We start from the raw sequence: 1,569 nt of genomic DNA, 5'->3' as shown, positions 1-1,569 counted from the left end.
AATGTAGAGCTGGAAAGATTTTACACACAGCCCATGAAACCTGAAATCTAGCAAATTGTCGAAAAATATTTTCTTGTATTTATAGGAGAAGAATAGTTTCAAAGAAGCTCAACGTGCAGGCCCATGAGAAAAATATCATCATACAAAGAGAAATGAAAGGAGTTGGGAATGTAGAATATACTGGGAAAACTACAACTTCAATTTCATGACAGTGAGTGGCCTCAGAAAATTCATTGACCAGTGTTGTACAAATTTTCACAATCAAACAACGTAACATTCATCAACGCTCCCAAATGCGTGCGATCAGTAAATCTGCAGGTGCGCCGATGTGGCTCCGTCCTTCCACTTGTACACTTTTTCCGTGATCACGGTGCGGCAGAGGGGGCAGCTCTTCTCCCGGTTGAACCACAGAGCGATGCACTGGTCACAGAATATGTGCTGCGCAGTCACAGACACAGCGGTACAATTTATTACACGTCTCCATGTCGGGGCCGTACTGTTCCGTCTTCTCGTAACAATACGTTCCATCTTGTGATGCTAGTCATGCGGTGCAATAAATGCCACAGTGGGACACACTGCTGGCATTGAACTCTGGGGGCAACCTGGATTCAACTCCCAGTTGTTAAAATCCACCCGCCCCCAGAGCCTAAGTAAAGGATAGAATTGACAAATGTTTTACCTGACAGATGAGAGATTGAGGCTCCCTGTATTCTCCTTGGCAGATGGGACACACGTCACCGGCTTCCATGCACTGACTCCTCGTGGCCGCCGTCCCTGTATGCTGAAAGGCAAGAAAAACACCCCAGTTTAGGACAAGCAGTTTTCAGGTGAGTGGTAGGACTTAAAAAAATATATATATATATATATTCCCAATCAATCAGAGAGAAGAAACAAAATGAGGAATATTTCATTTGGGTGAATCAAAACTTCATCAAACTGACCTCGCTCTTAAGAACAATCCTCACAGTTTTCAGTAAAGACTTGCACTCTCCGTACAATCCCAAAAGCTGCAAGAGTACGATTAAATAGTTTTGAGAAGATGTTTGGTTGTCATTTGATTTTTGAGAAGTGTCGTACCTTCAGTCTGAGGTAGAGCAGATCCAGCAAAACGCCCACAGTGAGCGCCGGGTTACCGTCGGCTTCCTGGTAGGTGACCAGGTAGTGGAACCAGAGCGGCGCGGGGTCAGCGGCCTGGTAGACCTAAGCCAGCTCCTCGCTCAGCAGCGGCCAGCGTCCCTGCGCACAATCACCGCGTTACGAGACCGTTGAGACAAGTCAAGAGTTTTAGAGTACGATCGTTATCTCGTGGCGCACGTCAACAACTACACTCCTGCGGTGCTGCAACGGGAATATTTCAGTCGGAACTCGCGTTGGTCGCGTTAATTATGGTGACTCGCACAAACACGCCCTTCAATTCGTTTAATTTCTGCAGGACAAGGAGAACATTTTAGGGATCAGTCCTTCAAAACTTGATGACAGAATCTTTGAAATAAATATCCACGCTGAGCCTTGATGGAAACAGCAAGATATAATTCCATCCATTTTCGATAGCACTTGTCCTCTTCAAGA

General features: G+C 45.7%; 1 protein-coding gene across 1 annotated transcript; it reads right to left on the bottom strand.

The window, feature by feature from the left end:
* Positions 1-238: 238 nt before the first annotated feature.
* On the bottom strand, positions 239-1,079 carry LOC109521983 (RING finger and transmembrane domain-containing protein 1-like; the record flags this gene model as incomplete). The annotated part of the gene is made up of 3 exons (XM_019880127.1): positions 239-438; positions 680-781; positions 942-1,079. Coding segments are annotated over 3 exons (375 nt in total), but the record flags the coding sequence as incomplete, so codon positions are not given.
* Between the last annotated feature and the right edge of the window lie 490 nt (positions 1,080-1,569).

Source organism: Hippocampus comes, unplaced genomic scaffold (assembly GCF_001891065.2).
Source record: "Hippocampus comes isolate QL1 unplaced genomic scaffold, H_comes_QL1_v1.1 scaffold392, whole genome shotgun sequence".
In the NCBI taxonomy this organism is placed as follows: Eukaryota; Metazoa; Chordata; class Actinopteri; order Syngnathiformes; family Syngnathidae; genus Hippocampus; species Hippocampus comes.
This window is presented reverse-complemented; position numbering and strand designations above follow the sequence as displayed.